Consider the following 18,979-nt stretch of genomic DNA (forward strand, 5'->3'; position numbering starts at 1 on the left):
CAGGTCAGCACTCCCACCTAACCTGGTGCAAACTTACTGAGAGTGCTCTCAATCTTCTCATCAAGATCATTAATAAAGATATTAAACAGGAGTGGCCCAAGCACTGAGCAGTTTGTTTAGAGTAAATAACTCCTCTTTCTCCCTCCTATTGTCTTGAATGAACTTGTCAACAGCAATTACAACCTCTATAGCCTATCTTTAACAAGACGTCTATTTTGACTTCTTTCCATAAGAAAAGGACAATGGGGGAAGGATCATGCCACCAGTACAGCTACTTCAGCTCACATCGATCACAGATGGCCAAAGATATGTGCAATGCTCCGGGGAACATCCCATCAGTAGTTTGTACTCTAGTGTGTTTAATTAAAAACAACAACAACAAAGTACCAGAACACAAAATGTAAGTATTTAATTTTGTTCCAGCAAAGAAATTGGTTTATGAGTAATAAACTATCTGGTGCCTTTGTAGAAAGTTTCACACTTAACTGTATTTTTGCAATGTCTGTCTAGAAGTAATGTTTTCTTCTGAAAAGATACATTAGCTGAAGGGCTTGTGCTAGAGTAACCTTTTTGCATATATGGCATTTCCGCTCAGATATGAAATTTCAAAGTGAGGTTTAAAGATGCTCCACAAGACAATTTCTGAATATGTTGACTATATGATTATTGCACCTTAATGAGGTAGAATGATATCATGTTCCTGACTTCAGGCTTCTTATAGGAATCCAAGCACTGAAAAAAATTTAATGAGGATTGGTGATAACACATTACAAATATCCTGGATGTAATTCCTGGCAGCATTAAATTGAGTGGAATACGTAGTGACATGGATAGCTGTTGCAAGATGAAACTTCTCTCAGGTTGATTATTAAATATTCATATCTATGGCAGCTTTAAACACAGTGGAAGAAATGCAAAATGTGTCTCAACTTGGGTTTTGGGTGCTATTTCCTTGCAGTTAAGCAATAACAGCAACAGCAAAAGCAAAGGCAAAAGGAATTCCACTACCCATTGTCAGTGGAGTTCAACATCAAAACTTACAGCTTACTGCTTAAAACTCAGCAAATTAATTGAGATGGAGATGTTCATTTAGCTTAAACTTGTGTCTGTGTAAAAGTATTTCAACCTAATTTGACAGCAGCATAATTGCTACACCCTCAGTCCCTTTTCACTGACTATAGTTGTAGTCTCCAAACAAAACCCAGCAGGGCTCTGGCTAACATTGGAGCAGACAGTGGTGGCATTCTCTTTCTCTTGGATGACTTTTTCTAAGCTGGACAGTAAACTGTATCTTTATGGACTTATGGTGGGTTAGTGGTTTTGTTTGTGGTTTTTTTTAATACTTTAAAGTTTTATTTGTTTGATGTTGTTTCTAATTTTAAAATGGAATTTCAGATACTTCCCAGGCCAGTACAAACACCTCAAATCTTGCAAATGTAACCTCAGAAGAATCACCAGTGGGGAATTAATTGCAGGAGTTGTGAATGGCAAACAAAAGTGTTTTTCTGAGACCACCACGTGTTCTTGCAAGGCATGCACATAGAAATGGGTGAGGCAATGTGGCATGGTGTCAGTGGAGAGTTTGATCCTATTTAATCTCACAAAACAGGCAGATGAGCTCTGCCAGCAGAGGGGCACAGGTGCTCTATACCCATTAAAACAGCCCAGGTATGTGTGCTCTCTCAGACATCTTTTCTTCCTGAAAAATCAGGAGTAGGGCAAGGTGCACACCACATCATGCTGAGGATCCACTGGTTTCCTAGTATTTAGTGGGATTTTTAAGAGATCATCTGTTCAGAATCACAGTGCTTTTCAGGTGCATTTCTACATCACAGAATAGCATTTCAAGCTAAAAATTTTCCATGTTTCAATTATACTACTGCTGAGAAACTTCAACTTATCAAAGTGTTTTCCAAGGAAAAGCCACCTAGTATTTTACATGAGAAATAAAAATTCATTTTGCTTGAAAATAACAGAATGTTTTTTATCAAAAAAGAGGTCTAGTAATAGAAGAGTCTTTTTTACACACATGCCATTGCAGCAGCCTCTATGCTTCAAGATGCTTGTAGGAACAATTGTTACTTTCTCTCATCTAGTCTTTAAGGGAAAGTTTAGTGTTAGTTTTTTCACAAAACTGTCGATTATTCAAGGACTTCACTATGAAAATGCTCTCACTGATGGGCACAGGCATAAGCACCATATGCAAGTGGTCATTTACATGGAAAAGTGCTTAGCTGAATTCAAAAGGACTGAAAAAGAGAAGTATACTGGGTAGGTAATTAAATAATTTTGCTCCTGCTGATACCAGACTCTTCCGAGAAATGATGTGAGCTATTTATTTGTACTTTAAACACCTTGGCCAAATATCTGTCAGCAGAAACCACATATTTATGGTCTTCATAGAATTCTCTATTATGCCATGATCTCACATGCTTGGAGAAGAAAAAAAAAAAAAGTAATTTCCTATCTCTTGCTTTTTTTGTCATAGATTTTTCTATAATGGCCTAGGATATTCCTGAACCAGTTACTCATTCCCATTTGAAAATTAGAATGCAGCACCCTCGGTAAAACACTCTCAATGAAAGGAGAATGAAAATTCTCATCTGGATTGTGATTGTGGATGCACCCTTATGAACAGCAACTTGGTTTCACAGAACTTCTGCTATTTGGACAGCTGCGGTGATAATGATATTCATAAAATGTGCAAAGCATCAAAGACACAGGATCAGCAATAAAAGCCATGCTTCTTCTCATTTTCCTTATGCAAGGTTGTGAATGTTACACAAGTAAGTATATGTTGGCAGAGAATAGGTGACACACAATAGACAGTATGGATTTAGACAAATCTGACTTTTCTAGATATGCATCTACATATTAGTACAAATGCTGAAGGAATTCTGCCAGCTTTAGAGAGTTCGTTCCAAATTCAGTTTTAGCTTCTTGAGAAAATGGTAGCATGAAATACACAATGTAAATTTATACTGAATGTGAGGAGGAGCTACAGGGCCACATGGTACAAGTATCTGGTGACAGTTAAGTAGCTTTGATGCTTCCCTCAGAAACAACCCACCTCCCCAGCCCTGCCAGAGACACCGTGCATTTCTGAAACCTCACACACTCAGAGCTAGCAAAGCCATATGCTTCTTCTGAGGAAAGCACAAACATGTGCTTGTTGAGGCTGCCACATACCCACACCATAAGCAGGACTACTTCCTTGCCTAGAGCATAACAAGTGCTACAGTAGAAGTGCACAAACTGCTTTCACAAAGACAGTATCTGTATAGACATACATTTCATTACTTGATAGAGAATGATTAAACAAAGAAATCAGCATTGATAAAGAAGTCTGTCATTTGCAAGACTGACTTGATTATCTGAGATGAAATGACACCAGGGTTGTCACCCAGCCAATTCTGCTACTTGCAGGCCATCACCCTTCCAAGATGTGATGTTAGTGCAAATTGGTGCTGTTTATTACACGACCTTCTTTCTTTCAACAGCAAGATTTTTACCAAAACATAATTTAAGAGTGTTTAATTTCTACCAACCTTTCATCACATTTCCTTCACCCTTTATCTCTTCCTTCAGCTATAGCAGCAGACTGTAGATTATCTTTTTCCATGCATGGTTTGATGAGGATTTCCATGGACAGGAGATCAGCTTTCCTTCTGCTGCTGCTCACACTGATTCATGTACCAGTGCAACTGAGAGGGCAGCACTGCATTTTTTTTTTTTTGCAGTTGCACATACCAGGGAAAATGATCCAGCAATAAAATGTAAGTCAGGGAAAATAAAAGCTACTGTAACCCAGATCTGTTCAGACATCCATCTTACCATAAAGGTAAAGCTGTTATAAAGCTGAGAGATGGCTTAAATGTTAACTCTACAGAAAAAATTGCTCAAACTCTTCAAATCTGATCACTGAAATGTACCAGTAGAAACAGTGAGTTGTACAGGAATTCATGAAATCAGTCTTGTTGCCAACACAACACCTGAAATGAAACGTGCAGATTACCAGGAACTTGCTTAGGAGTTTGCTCAGGATTCCCATCTTTTGCATCCTAATCTGTACACCTGACTTCAAGCTCTATGGCTACTTGAGAAACGAGAGAAGGGAAAATCCCCATGGTTGGGTCCCTGAGACTGCTGAAACAACCTCTGTTCTCTTCCTCCTTATTTAATTCTGCTTTTAAACATTCTCATTTATTTCCTCACAAAAAAAAAAAAAAAAGAGTCCAATGTAAAATGCCTCCCAAAAGCCAGGGTCAACAGCAGCAAGTTCGCAGTCGTATTTCATTCCACTAGGTTGCAGCTAGGTCACATTGCTATGAAAAGCATTGGTGTTATCTAGCTTAAATCGGATACCTTAAGTGAATGCCTATCAGTGCAGTACTCTCTCAAAGGATCTCTTCACAGTTATACAACATAAATATTTAAAACTACTTTATTCTTTGAGAAAACTGAGGATTCTGCTGAAGAAACAGAGAATATACAAAGGCACTATTCACTTGAAACTTACACATTTAATACTTCAAGTTCTTTAAACATTCACCTTAGTCTTACTGCCAGTTTTTGAGATCACCAGTTTAATTATGAGGTCACAACCTTTCTGATTATTGTTGCTAAGCTCCTTGTGTTCTAACAAAAATTCTTAAAATACTGTAAATTAAAGGCAGTGGCACTTTAAAAACCAAACCAAAATGAATGTAACTTATGCATTCACTGCAAGCAATAATAAAGAATCACTGGTTAGATAAGTGAAACAGTATGCAGACATCACTCATTCCTCTTCTTGGGGAGGCTGCCAAATGAAAACATATGATGGGAGTATGGCTGAAGGTACTGTGTGGGGTGACAGAGTGCAGTGCTAAACCAATAGCTGACTTTGCATATTCGAATTCCTACTTCTAGCTTTCCCCCTGGATAAAATAAAACCACGTTTATTAAAGTATCTGTATATTCTGGTTCCAGAAGATCTATGGCTGGACAAGAGGATTCCCAAGACTTTAACACTCTTCTTCCTTTGTTGGCACAGGACAAGAGTTTGTTTTTTAATTTGTAGAAAACCATGAGCGGTCAAGCTAAACAATTTGTGAATCAACACCTAAGCCTGTGGCTTTAGAGATTTATTTTCCATTTCCCCAACTTTGAACCCCCAGCTGTACTTAAGAAAATTGCTTCATGTGAAGAATAGGAAAATAATGAAAACAAACACAAAAGTGCAGTGCTGTCAAGAGCCTACATCCACACACACAAAAAAAAAGACATGGAATGAAAGAAAGATAGCTTCCAACCCTAGGACACCTAGTTCAGTGAAAGAAGTGTCCAGACTACACCCAAACTTCTTTGATGGGAGTAGGAGGAGGCATTGGTAGAGCCCCGTGGAATTCTTTAATGTGGCTTCACTGCTAAATGGCTTGCTAGCAGTAGGGTGTGGGAAAACCGTTTAAAGACTAGCATGCCCTGGAGGGCAGCACAGCCTGCATTTCAAGATGAGAAATACTCTCCATCATTTATGAGGAGAAGTTTCAGTAAGGAGCAGATGTAATTTTATTTATTCCTCTTCCAGTAGTGCTTAAGGACCTTCCACTGGGTCCACACATGACTGAACTACATGCTGTATAAAAAACAACACAGAAGCTATTTGCCTTCTAGCAACAGAACATTTGGCTGATATGACAGCAGGCAACAGTACATTTGGCTGATATGACAGCAGGCACACAATGGATGACTTTCATGCCTTAATGGCATCATGGTATTAGTGGAGGAAAGAAAAAAATACCCCTGACCCCTCACCCTTCAGTCACACTGGGATTGAAAAGATGATCAGTTTACAAATGATGAAAAACGTTTTGCCTTTGGTCATTCTCCTGGAGGTCAGTGTCCTCAAAACCAGGCCCCATGATCCCTTGTTGATTCTGCTTTCTTCTTTGAGTCACTGCCCTTCTAATACATGCACCAAGGAGTTTTCTCCTTGGTTAGTGGTAATCAGTCTTTTCCTACTTTTGTTACTTGCAGCTCATTCTTGTTATCTTAGACTGGCCAGTGAATGGAAAAGAAGACAACGCATAGAGAACTGCTGCTGGCAGAGTTTCTCTGTTTTGATGCTACTCTTAGGTCCTCCTGAGTGACTTACTGTCTCTTGACAGCTGAAGCTAAAACTGGAAGAAATGAGCCAAGTGGTAGTCCACTCCATACTGTCATAGCACAATGGAGGCAGGGACAGCCAGAACCATGGGCTCAGATGCTCCAGATTTGTCGAAATTATTACTATGCTCCCAGCAAGGAAAGAGAAACACCAGCTAGTAACTGCTTGGGTGCCTCCTTGAGAAGTATTGCTACTCATCCTCATTCCTAGTGGCCACAAGTCAAGAAAGGTCTTCTTTGCTCTGCAGCTGGCCAGGCAATTCACTGCACTCAGCCAAAATATTTCTGCAATAACCTCGCACAGTACAACCTGGAAATACTGCAATTTGTCATGATACTACCTAAAGGCAGAGCACAGGCAAAACCAGGTGTCATCTGACAAAGGTGGAAGAATGGAACAACTCCTCCTCCTCCCTTCATTTTGTGACCCTTATATTCTTCAATTTAGTTTTCCAATGCAGCATAAATCAGGTGGTTTGAGGCTCTTCAATCTGTCAGGTTACCATGTCAAGTCTTTTAAGCAGACAATGCTAGCTGACTGAGTGGTCAGATCTGTTCATCTGTCTCGTGCCATACGCCTGACCTCCTCTCTTCTGTCTCCTGGAGTGGTAGCCCACTGTGCTCCAGCTGCCTTGCAGAACAGGGCAATGCACCTCTTAAAAAGCCTAGTGACTGCCATCATTCAGACTTATGTTTCTTCCCACAGGTTGAGGATGGCTGCTGTAAGTCAAGGGAGAGCTCATAGGATGAGAGAGACCAGGCAGGTTACTCAATAGGCATGCACTAATGGAGAATATAGATTTCCCCTCTTTCAAGAACAAGCAACAAAGCCAGAGAAATCTGCGCATGGGCTGTGTATGTTTCCATCCTCTTCTATCCTCCCCCTAGTTATCTAAACTTACTTTTAATGGGTCAGTCAACTTTATGTTGAGTAATAGCTTTCTGCTGCAACTTAAAGACCCATACTTTGAAAAAATTGAACCCAGAAGGGAAGTCAATAGTGATAAGAGTTGATATTTTGATATTTTCCATATGTTAAAAAAAACCCACAACACAGACTATTTCACAGATAGTTCAGGAGACCTTTAAAATATTCAGCAGGAATCCAGTTCAACAGTTAAATAAGAGAGGTTAGTGTGCATTGGGGGAAAAAAGCCGTATTAAACCCACATACTACTATAGTATTTATGTATATATGGCAGTATAGCTACGTTATAAACTTTGGAGCCTATGCTATGAAAACTCACCCTTGCTCCTGAATTCCCATCACCCCATACAATTTCTAATACTGTAAGCATTTCATGGTACACTGCATCTATTTATGTCCTTTTCTTGTACTTCTAAACTGACAACAGGTCTGGTGTTACTTTTCATAGGTCACTTCTGGTTGCTTTTTGTACTTGATCTATGAAATGGTAGCGGCACACATATCCACTCCTAAAATCATACATGCAGCTATTCTTCACAGTGCCCTCAAAAACCTCTTGAAGCTTATTCTGTTCTCATTGCAACTCCTAGAAACAGTCATTCATCTAATACCAAATGTCATAGAAACCTCTGCTAGAATCAAGAAATATAAAAAATAAAGGAAGAAAGATGAAACAATACAAGCAACAGCTACTAGGGTGAAAACAAAAGCTTGTCTGCTTAGAGAAATACATGAAGAGAACCTGAAAAGCAGTCTAAAAGTGGAGCTACAGAACACTGCATGGTGTAGAGAGACCTAAGAAAGTTTAAAGAGGCTGATTGAACTGCTTTAAGGAAGATAATCACATTGGCAGAGTCTTCTAATTAGACTGGTTTGCTATGATACACGATAGGACCAGTCAGCTGAGGCTGGGCATCACCAGACAAGACAGTACAGATGTATAAATATATCTCGTGACGTAGAAAAATATTAAGCTAATCCTCAACTTTGTAAACTGTATTTGACAGATCTAGAAAAGACTTTCTTGTTACCACATTAAACATATTTGTAAACTCCTTTCAAGGAAGTCCCTGTTTTCAGATACACATTTGGAAATCACACAAAACACTGTAGACATGCATGCCACTTGGAAAAAACCCAGAGAGAGAGCCCAGCTGACCTGAACTATCCTCTAATGAGATGCCTGGCTGTATCTTAATAACACAGTTTGCTGCAAACTTTGGTCTAACTAGTGAAAAAGGATCTAACCCAGTTTAGCATATAGAGGTTTTTGGTTTTCTTTCTAAATCCCCAGGGCAATGCTTGCTAACAAAACATCAAGATGTTGAATGAACTTGTTATGACTCCAGTGGTTCATGCTGTTGAATGTTGTTCTAATTATAGCCAAAATTGGAAGCAAATTCTGATTAAGTTTTCCAGAATGAGGAAAATAAGAGGCACAGACTTTGAAGGTCTAGAGACAAGGGAAGAGTAATCTCATAAAGACAAACAGAAATAAAACATATCATACAAGTGATGGCATTCCTGTTGCAGTCTCCTTACTTCCAACTTGTTCAATCTCCCATCCTTTGCACAGTAAGAATGAAACAAACCTGAACTTCATGCTTTACTTGTTTTGTTGGCCTGAATTTTTTGATAGCATTTTTATAAAATTCCTGCAACGTATTTTTGAGGCTTGCATTATATTATGGGATACTAAGTTGTTGTAAAGCTGTGATTCACTCCCTCTGTGCTTCAGATTGTACTGCTTATGCAACATGGCACAAAAAGACATGTCTGGGAAAGGTATTAAAGGTAGAAATCAGTCACGTTTTCTTCCTTCAGAGTGGCAGAGTCCACATATACCAATCCTTCCTACTCATTCATACCACAAGACCATAAACTACATAGAATATAGTTTCAGAACCCAGTAATCAAAATTAATGGCAGTGGGAAGGAGCTCTTCCCAGTGGGACCTGAAAGAGCAAGTCATAGAAATGCCTCAGCCATGCCTGCCCGAGTAATGGGAGCAAATGGACATCCTGAAGGAGATGCCATCACAGCTGAGGTTGGGAGGGAAGCTACTGGAACAACACTAGCTCAGGGGTCACCATGGGTGGTCTGAAGGTACCACGCTGTCTCTTTCACCCACATCCCCATCCTGGGTGTCTCTTAAGACCTCCAAGCCCCCCTCTCCAGTGTCCCCTCACGCCCCACAGGTGGTCAGGAGGTACCTTCTCAACATCTTCCCTGCTGACTTCTCAGACCAGGAGCACCTGGCCCACCTCCAGACTGCAAACACTAAGATGCTTTCTCTGCAATAGAAACGTTCTGTGGGAAAAAAATTGTTACATGTAGTTCTGAAATATTTTATTTTTCCAAGTTATTATGCAAAACCCATGAAATGATATTCTTACTTTCCAGAGCATCTCATTAGAGACAAACTCAGAAAGGCAGAGATATTGTTCACTTTTGGGCTGTAAATATGTTCCATGGCCAGGCACCACGAAGAGATACTGCAGTACTTACATTTCCAAGCTAGTTCTATCTATTCTGTGAAAACAGTGGTTAATATTAACAGGAGTTGACTGGATCACTGACATTGCAGAAAACAGTGGGGGAGGTAGAAAGCAGGAACAGAATGGGTGCAACAGATATCGGGTATGTATCAGAGAAGAGCAAGAAACGCAACAACAGTAGGGCACATTGACCTCAGGATGAACTTTTTTTCTGGAAAGAAGAACCAAACCAGTAACTTTCAGTCATTTAAAAGAATGAAGCTGAGGATCTGCTGTTAAAAAATAGCTTTCAAGCATTTTCTAAAGAAGTGTATTGGGGCACAGGATATGAAATTTGACAAGGGTTTCTTTGGTGCCAGAGAATTCTATTTTGCTTCCCAAACTTTAACCTGGCCACATTTGGATAGTCAGGAAGGTCCTGAGAAATCATTTGTATAACCTTCTCAGCAGTATGTCCCTCCAAATGTTCTGCCTGCATAATGGTACACTAGCAAAGTACGTTCAGGTGCCAAATCATCCCTCCCTTGCAAGTTGCTCCTCATGACAGCTCAAGATGCTGCACTGTTACCTTGTGGACAACTGCAATAATAAAATCTCCAAGACACAGAAGAAGAGTCACCATCTCCGGCAGACATAGGATTGAAATTTGGACCATGTTATCCTTTATTAGGTTAACAGCTAAGCAAATTAAACAGAAAACCCAAGCAATTATCAGAGGAACAATGAATGATAGGCTGAGGAACCTAATCAGAGAAAGTAGTAAGAAGACACTGAATTACCAATTTCCCAAGACCATCCAAGGAGAAGGGAAGGATGAGACCCTTTTCCTTGGGGTGAAAAGCACCAAGGTGAGTCAGTAGAGAAATTCTCATCAGAAAACTCTGCAAATGAAAAGGGTTATTACACAGGACTTGCTGCAGGGAGTAGGAAGAAGAGCATTTTAGGATTGTGCAAAAGTTAGGATGGAATTTTTGAAGGGGATTGCAGGAATTTGTAAAGATTGTTGGGGAATGTTTAGTGGAAGGACCAAAGATGGTGAAGGGAGTAATCAAAGTGGATTGGAGAGTAACTATTGTGAGGAAAAAAAAAGGAACAAAGGAAGAAGGGCCCAGCTGAGTGTAAAGGTGTCTGAGTAGCTTCTCTGTGCTTGAGGACCACATGTCTGTCCTCTATTCTCATGAAATCTGATTTCTGACTGCCTTTTTTGTGGGTGTGCTTTCCTGCTTTAGATGAGTATACACGAACACTAACTACAGAGCAGGAGGAGAGGTCTGAGTGTCAGAGGCTGGAGTAAGCCACAAAACCTCCGGGCTTGTGGACCCTGGTCAAGCAACTGGAGCAGGCCAGAGGCACCAAGAGGTGGTTCTGAAGAGACTGAGAAAGCCAACATAGCAGTGACTGAATATACGGTGTGTCCTGTATTGCACTAGTAGGCTCCAGTCCCAACCAGCAGGAGAAAAGGACTGGCACACCTGTGCTGTTCATGTTAGTCTTAAGGCCATAGGGGTGTACGTGAGTGCTGGCAGCAGCAGTGCCTTCTCTCTGCATTCACCTGGGCAGACATGAGCATTCACATGCTACTTCTAACATTCTTCTCATGCAGAGAGTGAATGCTTCAGGGAGGCACAACTTGACTGTGAGACAGTAACTCTATTTATGTCAGCTGATTGTTAGGACAAATATGACTGTGAGATCTTTGTGGAGCTCTCCCATGGTGATTTGTGAATGCTGCAACTAAAGATATTTATGTTAAATGAGAAAGTATCAGGAACATCACTTAAAGAACTAAGTAACAAGCATTACCAGCAAGTATCCTCCTCCTCTGATTAGTCAAGCCTTGGACTGATTGTTCTCTCCACTTTTTGTGATTTTCAAGCCAAGTCAAGCCCCCTTCCAGGTATGTTAGATAGCTTTGTTGCAATATTCTTGTTTTAAATCTACCACTGATGCAGCATGCATTCATTAAAAAAAAAAATTAAAAAATCTTACCTCTAAGCCATAGAGATATTTGAAACTGTTTTTCTGACTGGCTGCCTTTTCAACAGCTTGAGCTAATTTTATTGCTCCTCTACCACCAGCTGACCAGTGATTGCAGGGTACAGCATCAAATGCTCCAGATTGTTTTGCAATCTTACACACCAGATCAACCTCAGCAGGAGAGTCAGTTCTGCCAACCAAACAATTCTGTCTCATTATTTTGTTTAATTAGCCCTCTTTTATAACTGTATATACTTAACCTTTTTCTACCATCAGCAGTTATAAAGTAAGTCTATACAGAAAATGTGCCATACACTATACATAAATGCATTATGTGTATGCATTTATACATTCCAAGAACACTTTTTGTAATTGTTATAGCTAACAAACGTGGCAAATTAAGAGTTCCACAACAGTCCATACTCTTCTAGCAGTTTTAAAACCTTAAGAACAACGTAACAACTTAAAGGTCTTTATATTCATGACAAAAAAAATAGCTTTAATAGCTTCTTTTCTTCATGCCAAACTTGATTAATTATAAAAACCCAAACAAACAACAGGAAAAGTGTGAAATTTGACCTGTGGATTTACTCACAAGAGTAATGAAATAATAGACTTACTTGAAGATGTTTAGAGCAACCACAACAGGAACTCCAAAGAGCTGAGCAATTTGAATTTGTTTCTGTAGATTACAGCAGCCATCTGCTACTAGCTGGAGGTTCTGTGTAGTTAAATAAAAAATAAGGGAAATGGTAAGATACATCAAGTCTTCCCTAGCTAAAGAATTTTCCATGAATTAAACTGAACATAAACAGTGCTGGTCATGATGGCTGCAGACAAATAAAATGCTTCCAGAGAAACATATTTTGCACTTATCTAATTAATTCCTATTTCAATTAAAAAGTAACCGGAGTGTTTAAGTAACTAAGCAGCATCCAAATTTGCACATGAATGCATTGCTCTCCTCTGGGATACAAGAAGACAGTGTAGTGGATGACTGGCTGCCTGTTAAGATCGTCAAGGGGCTGTCAGCCTCTTGTTTATGAAGTTTATGAACAAAGGACAACAGTGGGGTGGGGTTTGACATACAGATGTGTTAAGATGCGTAGTGTAATATATGTAGGAATATATAACCCAGCTAAAAGCATGTTACTGCATTTCCTTATTTAATCTTTCACCTCACCTATTGTAGGCCTTGTCTTAACTAAAACAACCCACATATTCTTAGCCAGTAACAGCAAAAGTACAGCATTTGTCTACAGTGAAAAGACAAAGAGAACAAGATTGAAGAATTCACTCCTGTTTGAAGAGTGACAACAAAGACCAGACATAAAGCATATACAGACAAAACCTGTTGATTAATCAATAATTTAAGCTATCATTGACTTCAGGCAGTATCTTTGACTCTTGCACCACTCTGCTCTTTTGCTTCCACAAACACCTGTATGATGGACTGGAATGGAGAGCTGATCAGTCTGAAAACTTAGTGGTCCTGGAAAACCTATTGAAAAAAGTTACTTTTCGGCTAAGTTCCTCAGTACAACCTACCATGCAGTCACACACAAAGCACACACAAGAGGTATAACATTTAGTGGCTGGGGGAATATGAGATAGCTTTATTTGTAGGCAATGCCTGTTAAAGGTGTTCACTGAATGTCAGCATTAGAGTGTGCTATTGTCAAACCTGATGCTGGACAGCATCCAGACAAGTGATTCTCCATATACCACTTTATTGTGTCTCTTAAAACAAAAACTGCTAATGTTTTGTAGCAGATTCTCTTACCTCTTCTGTGTATTCTTTCTTCAAGGGTGCACCAGCAGTTACCTGGAATAATAAACAAAGTCATCACTGATCATAATCCTAAATGGTCAGAAGTGCTTATTTTATATACTGCCAGTCAGCATATGCAGAGATACACTGCATCACAACTTGACTGCAGCTTCTGTTTTATTCCGTGTTACACCAGTACATGGGGACTCGGGGCCATGAGGATAACCAGTGGGCTGGAGCACCTCTCCTATAGAGACAGACTGAGAGAGGTGGGGTTGTTTGGTTTGGAGAAGAGAAGGCTTCAAGAAGACCTTATTGGGGCCTTCCAATGTCTGAAGGGTGCCTAAAGGAAAGCTGGTGAGGGACTTTTTATGATGTCGGGTAGTGATAGGACTAGGGGGAATGGATCCATGCTAGAGAAGGGTAGATTTAGACTAGACATTAGAAAGAAGTTCTTCACCACGAGGGTGGTGAGACACTGGAACAGCTTGCCCAGGTGGTGGAAGCCCCATCCCTGGAATTTTTTAAGGCCAGGCTGGATGTGGCTCTAAGAAACCTGACCTAGTGTGAGGAGGCCCTGCCCATTGGCAGGGGGTTGGAACTAGATGATCCTTGAGGTCCCTTCCAACCCTGACAATTCTGTGATTCTGAGACTTGCAACACTTCCTATTCTATTTGGGTACCAAGATACAGGTAGTAACTCAGCAATTAGTTGTAACAGTCTATTAAAAGAGGACATAATTTCATCCCATTTTACATGCTTAACATACCAGCACAAAGGCACACAGATAAAAGGCATCATCAGAGTACTAAATTAAGTCTCCATGGATTAGAAGTAGACATTAGAAGTGGACTAAAATGATAGAAAATTATATAATTATGGGAATCTGAAAGACTGAAAAAGAACAGCTCAGCTTTAGCTTTAAGGGAATCACAGAATCATCCAAAACACAGAATCATAGAAGGGTTTGGGTCATAAGGGACCTCCAAAGGTCATCTAGTGCAATCCTCCTGGAGTAAGCAGGGACATCCTTCATTAAATCACATTGCTCAGAGCCCCATTGAGCCTGGAGACACATGCATTCCAAACTTTTGTGGTTGCAGAAACAGATCCAGTATTTTCAGCCACTGAGACTGTTTCTCTGGCAGCATCGCTCTGATGAAAGTGCTTCTACGAGGTAGGTGTCTGTCTGCTTGGCTAGAAGAGTCCAATCTGATTGCGTGACTGAGTAGGTACTTCTACAGTCTGTAATTTGTACCAGTGTCTTTGTAGCTTAAATAGCAAAAACTGATAGAATGTGACTTTTGGTACACCACAAAAAACAATTGCAAAATTTTATCAATTACCCATCATTCTTGAGGAAATTACCCTGAGCAGATTAAAAGGACAGAAAATGTTCTCATCACTGCAGCAAAAGAAATTTCAAAACCTTCACTAACAGTGTTCCCCACTCACATGCTGCCAACTTTCCCAGCCTGTGACTACTCCAGTGCACTTACAAAAACTATTTCAGAAGGCAGGGAAAAGAATACATGTCCACATTATAGCTTTTTTTCTTTCTTTCTTCTTTTCCATGCAAACAAACTTCCCTCCCTTAGGAATATTTAGTGCTTTTTCAGAGCTGTTTCATCCCTCTTCTTTCACTTGTGCCTTTCTAATCCTGCATTATCTTTGGAGATAACATCTATATAATAAGGTAACTCAGGAAGGATTTCTAAATACAGTCCCATAGGTTACCCCCAGTATTTCTCATCCAAGATATTTTACTTATTTCAAATATTAGCAACAATTTTATTTTCCAAGAAAGGTGCAAAAACTTACATTTGGCCCACCTCCGTGCATCTTCAAAGCCCTCACTGTAGCAACAAGTACAACCACACTGGGAACTAAGCCAGAGGCTCTGCATTTGATGTTGAAGAATTTCTCCATGCCAATGTCAGCACCAAAGCCAGCTTCAGTTACTGTTAAACATTAAAAAAACCAAAACCAAACCACACATAAAAACATGCTTTTGGTTAACACTGGGGGGATATTTCTACTTTAGCACATAGTGTACTTAAATCTACACCAAGACCCAGTTTTGAATGAACTTTTGAACAAAGGTCTATTTACATTACTGAGTCTGATTAAAAAAACTATTCCCAATTCAGGAATATATTATTTAATTCTTGATAAGTACAATATGGTATCAAAAGTAGTCATCATGGGGGGAAAAAATATCCAAGAAATCCAAATTTGTTTGAACCGAAGTAGTTTAAAAACATCTAATTCTCTAAGAACAGATGTTTCTGTGAAATTATATATATATAAAATATTTGCAAATTCTTTCAGATAAAGGACTTCTCTACATCGCTACTCCTTAGTAGCTTTCATCACAACCATCACAGCAGGCTTGCAGAACTCTGGTTCTTTTGTGGAGAGGATGTTCAATAAAAAAATGCAAAAGCAGCAGTTACAGCCCTGTTTTAGTTTTGAAGATACTGCAAAGCAGTGAATTCTATACGGGGATTTTACACCAAAGAAATCAGACATTAATGTAACATGACTCAGGAGAAATATCTGTGCAGAATTAGGATCCTGGCAAAGTATTTTTAGGAACTACAAATAAAAGAGAAGATAATCTGCATGAAATAATCTGCATGTCAGTCTCTTCAGAGCTAATTTGCTCTAATTTGTCAAATATTAATTATTTCAATTGCATCTTTTGAATTCAAATATATTAGATTAACACAAGCACCCAGCAATTAAAAAATTCAAAAAGCTACATCTCCTGTTGGCTGAAAATTTGCTCATGTAACTATTTCCCACTAGAGCAGACTGAAGAGTTTGGTTCAGTATGTGCCTCTGGAAGATATGAAGAGACTTTCAGCCAGAAAAGTCAGGGTGGGAAAATAGCTTGCTCCAGAGGCTTCTGGACACAACTCCCAGCAGGGCTAGCAACATATCCTCCTAACCCCAACCACTGTGCAAAACCTAGTAAATTCCCTTTTCTTTCTCTCTCACTTGCCAGCAGTTTTGACTCTCATGCTTAGGAGGGTACCACAGAGACTGAACATTTTGGGGCTGGAGACCTTCAGCAGGGTCAAGGAGGAGGAGGTACAGATATGCTTTGCTGCTGTGGGAGAAAGTATCTTTCTGCTGACAGCTGATGTGCTTTAGTTGGTCCCAGCCTTTGTGCCCTCATCCTCATCCCACTGCTCCTTTTCCAGCTCTTCTTTGTTTTGCACAGGCTGAAACAATTGCCTACGTGGCTCCACTCAGGGGGAGGAAACGGCTGCTGTGGGGCAGGGGTGGGAAGCAAGAACTAGCAAACAAGGGGGTGGGCATATGGGGGAGAGTAGGGACCTCTAGAAATAGAAACATTGCAAGTGTCACGATTAACATTCTCCAAAGCCATTGTAGTAAGTATATTCTATTTCTCTGAATAGCCTTGAGGAAAGCAGACATACCAAACATGCGGGGTGGGGGTGGGGAAGGTTTACACAAACACAGTAATTCACAGGAACAAAGCTAATGTCAGGAAAAGTCGTATTAAAATTAGAGCTGCTTTCCAGTAACCCCCATTCTTCTTCTCCAGCCTCTTATGTGGCACAGCATGATTAATGGGAGTCCCAGGTCAGAAACATACAACTATGATCAATCTTTAATATAAACAATGGATAAACTACCAAGTATTTGAGAGGATGGGAAAATAATTTGTGTCTTACAGAGATTGCCAGTGTATACACATAGCAGTCTCCTAAAGTTTCCAAACAAAGTTTCTAGGGAGTTAATCCTTTTTGTGCCAAGCCTTTCCAAGGGTCAGTCTTCCTTAGAGAAGGGTCTACCTTTCAGTGAGAGAAAAGCAGAAATATCAGCCTTACAGTAAGCACAGCAACTACACACACAGTACTTCAACTCTCAGGGAGGTGCTAGCCAACCTTCAGGCAGCCTAAGCAGCCAGGGCAAATGCTCAGGAAAGCAGTGCAGGAGGACTTACTCCTCTGTATATATTCCTCTGTTCTTTGTAACTCCTTCCTTGGACACAGAGGGCAAAAATACACATTTGCCCTAACCCAGATGCTGTATCAACATCTGAAAAGCTAAGAGAACATGGTGCTCACCAGCGAGTGCTGCAACACAGAGAATAGGATATCTTCATTTGAAGCAGAGGAAAAGGAGAGGAATATGCCAGTGCTTTCTCCAGCATGCGGAAGGAAACAGGATGTAGTAGAAAAGCTGCCTGGATGAAAGTTGTCACTCCATTTTATTTCCTCCAAGGAATAGTAAAAAGATAAGAGTAATATGCCAAGCTATTATATTTTAAAATCTTTGTGCTGAACCACTGAATGCAAATACTTTCAGATTGTTTCCTGCTTTCAAATGAAAGCATCAACAAAAAACAAATACAGACTATGAATGGGAAGTTTCATGCTAGTCTGCATTTAGAGACTGAGATAAAACACTTAATGACTTTAAATGGAACAACAGAAATTCAGAGTAATACATGGGTCCATTTATTTCTGTCAAAATTTCTCATACACAATTTATCAACAGAAGGCAATTACAGATTATAGGTGAAATGACAAAGACTTTTAGGAACAAACACCTACCAGCAGATATGGTCTGCTGTACCATAATGGAAGTGAACTGGTACTACCTGCCTATGCAGAGTCTTTACCCAGCTTCAGCTCCCCCTGCTGAAAGCCTCTTTAGACTGCTCCCCAACAAGCAGCCATTTCCCAGCCTCATGAAACACTGCTGCTTTGGCTGCTGCCCTGCAAGCAGGTAGGAGAGCTGTAATAGACAGCATAATGGTGACTTGCTTTGATTTCACAAACACAGCAGTTCTAATGAAAGAGAGAAATGCTTTGCCTTTGGTGAGCTTGTAGAAAACATTTGCACTCCCAGCCCAAAACCACAACACTATGGCAATCTATGCCAATCCAGATCAAATTTTACAGTCCCAGGCTTTACTTTTTACTCTAGACCCACTTCTTGAAATGATAAGACTGGACAATGATCATGACAAGAATTAAAAGATTATTTTCTGGGTGCAATTATCAGTGAATAAAGCTCTCTGGACTGTCTCGTTGCACCGTCATATCAAGTGCAAAACCTAATTCCATAAATACTCTGTTTTTTGATTTTATGCTTCAATTTTATAGCTTAAGTATCATAAGCAACAATAAAATGAAGATTAAAAATTAAAATTTAACGTATCAGCAGTGAACTACCATTCCCTTTAATAGTGGGCACAGGTTGTTTACAGGACATCTACTTCACTCAGTTCAGGTACCAAAATCATAGAATCATAGAGTGATTTGGGTTGGATCATCTAGTTCAACCCCCCCTGCCATGCAAACGGTTACCTTCCACGAGATAAGGTTGTTCAAAGTCCCACCCAACCTGGTCTTGAACACTTCCAGGGATAAGGCATGCAGTATAGTTCTTATTCAGAGCAAGAACCCCAGATATCTAAATTAGGTGCAAAAGGAGAAGGAAAAGGTCTTAAACATAGGATTAGGCAACAGTGATGAGAAGTCTGTTGGAAAGTTAAAGTCAGAACAACTGATACTCTCCACTGCAGCCTCTCATTCCACTTCAGGTTTCAGGTAAATGAACAAATCACTCTGACGACTTTGTTTCTTTCTATGGTATAATACCATAACGTCTTA

General features: G+C 39.9%; 1 protein-coding gene across 1 annotated transcript in view; it reads right to left on the minus strand.

Moving 5' to 3' along the window:
* Positions 1 to 18,979, minus strand: part of MTHFD1L (methylenetetrahydrofolate dehydrogenase (NADP+ dependent) 1 like) — a 148,378-nt gene that overhangs the window by 43,354 nt on the left and 86,045 nt on the right. Inside the window, exons 21-24 of the mRNA XM_054399312.1 lie at positions 15,144 to 15,283; positions 13,334 to 13,375; positions 12,171 to 12,271; positions 11,563 to 11,740 (exon numbers count right to left, since the gene is read on the minus strand). Coding sequence (XP_054255287.1) covers positions 11,563 to 11,740; positions 12,171 to 12,271; positions 13,334 to 13,375; positions 15,144 to 15,283 — 461 coding nt within the window. The remainder of the gene's footprint in view (positions 1 to 11,562; positions 11,741 to 12,170; positions 12,272 to 13,333; positions 13,376 to 15,143; positions 15,284 to 18,979) is intronic.

The sequence above is a fragment of the Indicator indicator genome, chromosome 2, assembly GCF_027791375.1.
Source record: "Indicator indicator isolate 239-I01 chromosome 2, UM_Iind_1.1, whole genome shotgun sequence".
Lineage (NCBI taxonomy): Eukaryota > Metazoa > Chordata > Aves > Piciformes > Indicatoridae > Indicator > Indicator indicator.